General features: G+C 38.7%; 1 protein-coding gene across 11 annotated transcripts in view; it reads right to left on the reverse strand.

The window, feature by feature from the left end:
• Positions 1 to 147: 147 nt before the first annotated feature.
• Positions 148 to 2,156, reverse strand: part of tns1b (tensin 1b) — a 90,174-nt gene continuing 88,165 nt past the window's right edge. For all 11 annotated transcript variants that reach the window (XM_014020873.1, XM_014020877.1, XM_014020871.1 and 8 more), the window contains 2 exons: positions 1,690 to 1,719; positions 148 to 1,585 (listed from right to left, as the gene is read on the reverse strand). In XM_014020873.1, coding sequence (XP_013876327.1) covers positions 1,447 to 1,585; positions 1,690 to 1,719 — 169 coding nt within the window. In that variant the 3' untranslated portion in view covers positions 148 to 1,446. The remainder of the gene's footprint in view (positions 1,586 to 1,689; positions 1,720 to 2,156) is intronic.

The following is a 2,156-nucleotide window of genomic DNA, read 5'->3' on the forward strand; positions in this document are numbered from 1 at the left end:
TTTTGACCAAATCTGAGGCGATGTGAGCAAATACAGGAACCAGTAATGCTGCTTTTACACACAATATTCTCTCTTTTGAAAAAATAAAAATTAAAAAAAAGAAACACACTGATAATACTTTCAACATTTAAGTGCTAATTGTGACAGTTTTATAAAAGAAAATGTGTTCGATGTCACTTTAAAAGAAAAAAAAAACTCTAATTGGGACATTCTTCCTTATAAAATAATTCCCCTCTTAAAAGCAGACTTTAAGAAAATATGAACACTTAAAAAAACAACAGTGATACACTTAAATGCACACACTTTACACCTTTTTCATGTAAAACACTTTCAGCTAAAATAAAAGCTTTCCTCTCGCTTGATGTATACTTTATAATACATGTATACAAGATAAAATGGAGCAACAAAGCAAACAAAAATAAATATTTTAGATCACTGTCTGGAAGTTTATATATATTTCTTTGTATATCTACTGTATGTACGTATAGCTTACATTAGGGCAGGGCGAGGGGGGGCGGTTTTGGTTAAATGATGATGTCGGCCCTTCAGTGAAGTAAAGAGCCCTTCTCTCTGATTGGATGCAAYGACTCAAACAGTAACTCTTACTGACAATCCCACAGCCAAACAGCTGAAACAACACGTTCAGACGAGCCGCTCTTTAGCTTCAGTCCTTAAGCTTATTTCCAAGTTTGGCTGTTTTGCATATTTAAACAACTTGCATATTTTTTTCTTCTTTTTTTGAATAGTTTTTAGGCAACAAAGTCAGGCACCAAAAGTTATCTAAGTTCAGTTCTACCTAAAAAAAAGCTATTTAGAATATTTACAGCTGCAAAACCTCAACTTTTTTTGCTTGTCGGTGCAGAATTGACCTACAGTATCAGTACATACAGGAAGAATCTATTTCTAACAGTATTTCTTTTAAATAAGCAGCAATATTTGTTGTACAAAAGAATACTTCTGACCTTCCCACAGTGGCACACTATACACCCCCCCGACTACTTCTGTAAAATCTTTGGTTGACCAGTCGAAAGCCTGATAGAAAAACAATCCAACCGTAGATCAGACGACTTGACTTCTTAAACAAAACATTAAAAAAAAGCAACGACTTGACATTTAAACACCCAAATCTCAATCCCTCTTCCTGTTTTTTTTTTAGGTACCCTTCCAGGGGGATGAAACCCCCACCCCCCACACCCCATCATCGCATGCAGCCACAYCCCCATCCTGCACTTCCTCTGGTCCGTTCTGAAGCCCGACCCAAATAAAAAGTTGCACTCAGCTTCCAAACACACAGAAAATGTGACGGAGCAGAAAAAGAAGGTGAAAATCAAAGGTTTCTGTGGTAAAAAAAAAAAAAAAGGGAGAGAAAATAACCAAAGCTTTTTTTTTTTAAAGCGCCAGGGTTGGTTTTATTTATTTATTTTTACTTTTTGTGGCCGACGCTTCTCATCGCGTCTGCGAGGCGACGATCTTCGAGACGAAGTTGACGATGGCGCTGGCCGGCTGGTCCGGGTCCAGCTCGGCGAAGATGTGGCTGACGTTGTCCGTCGTGCTGCCCTGCCGGCGCGCCACAAACCCGAAGAGCCTGAAACGCCAGAGGGAGAGCATTCACGCACGGAAAGCTTCATTTCAGCCTGACGCTCGGTGACAAAAGGCACAAAACACGCAGCGAACTGCGAGTTTACTCACTTGGCTGTGCCTCCTTCAGCTTTACTCCATCTGAAAAGATTTGATTAAAAGAAAGACTTTTAACGTCCACTGAGGATAAATAACAAATAAATGAATAAATCTTTGAACAAATGGAAAGGGGGGAAAAAAGAATGAATTAAAGACATTAGGGGAGAGTTTTTGATGTATGGAGGACCAAAACTGACAATTAAAAATAAATGCAGAAATTTGTAAAAGGGCCAATAAATAAATAAATATGCTTAAAATGCACCAATTGAATTAAAAAAAGACACAGGTAAGTGTTTTCCTCCTTGCCTTTGTTTTAAACTAAACTTTAAGCTTTAATATAAACTGAGGCAGCAGCCTGTACAGTAGATCCGCACATGGATCCTGCTCCTTCCTGTCTGTTGACCAATAGGAGAGCAGCTGACCCAAGTAGCTCCGCCCACCATATTTGCATAATGAGGCAGAAATGCGTAAGGTAAAGT

The sequence above is a fragment of the Austrofundulus limnaeus genome, unplaced genomic scaffold (genome assembly GCF_001266775.1).
Source record: "Austrofundulus limnaeus strain Quisiro unplaced genomic scaffold, Austrofundulus_limnaeus-1.0 Scaffold270, whole genome shotgun sequence".
NCBI lineage: Eukaryota > Metazoa > Chordata > Actinopteri > Cyprinodontiformes > Rivulidae > Austrofundulus > Austrofundulus limnaeus.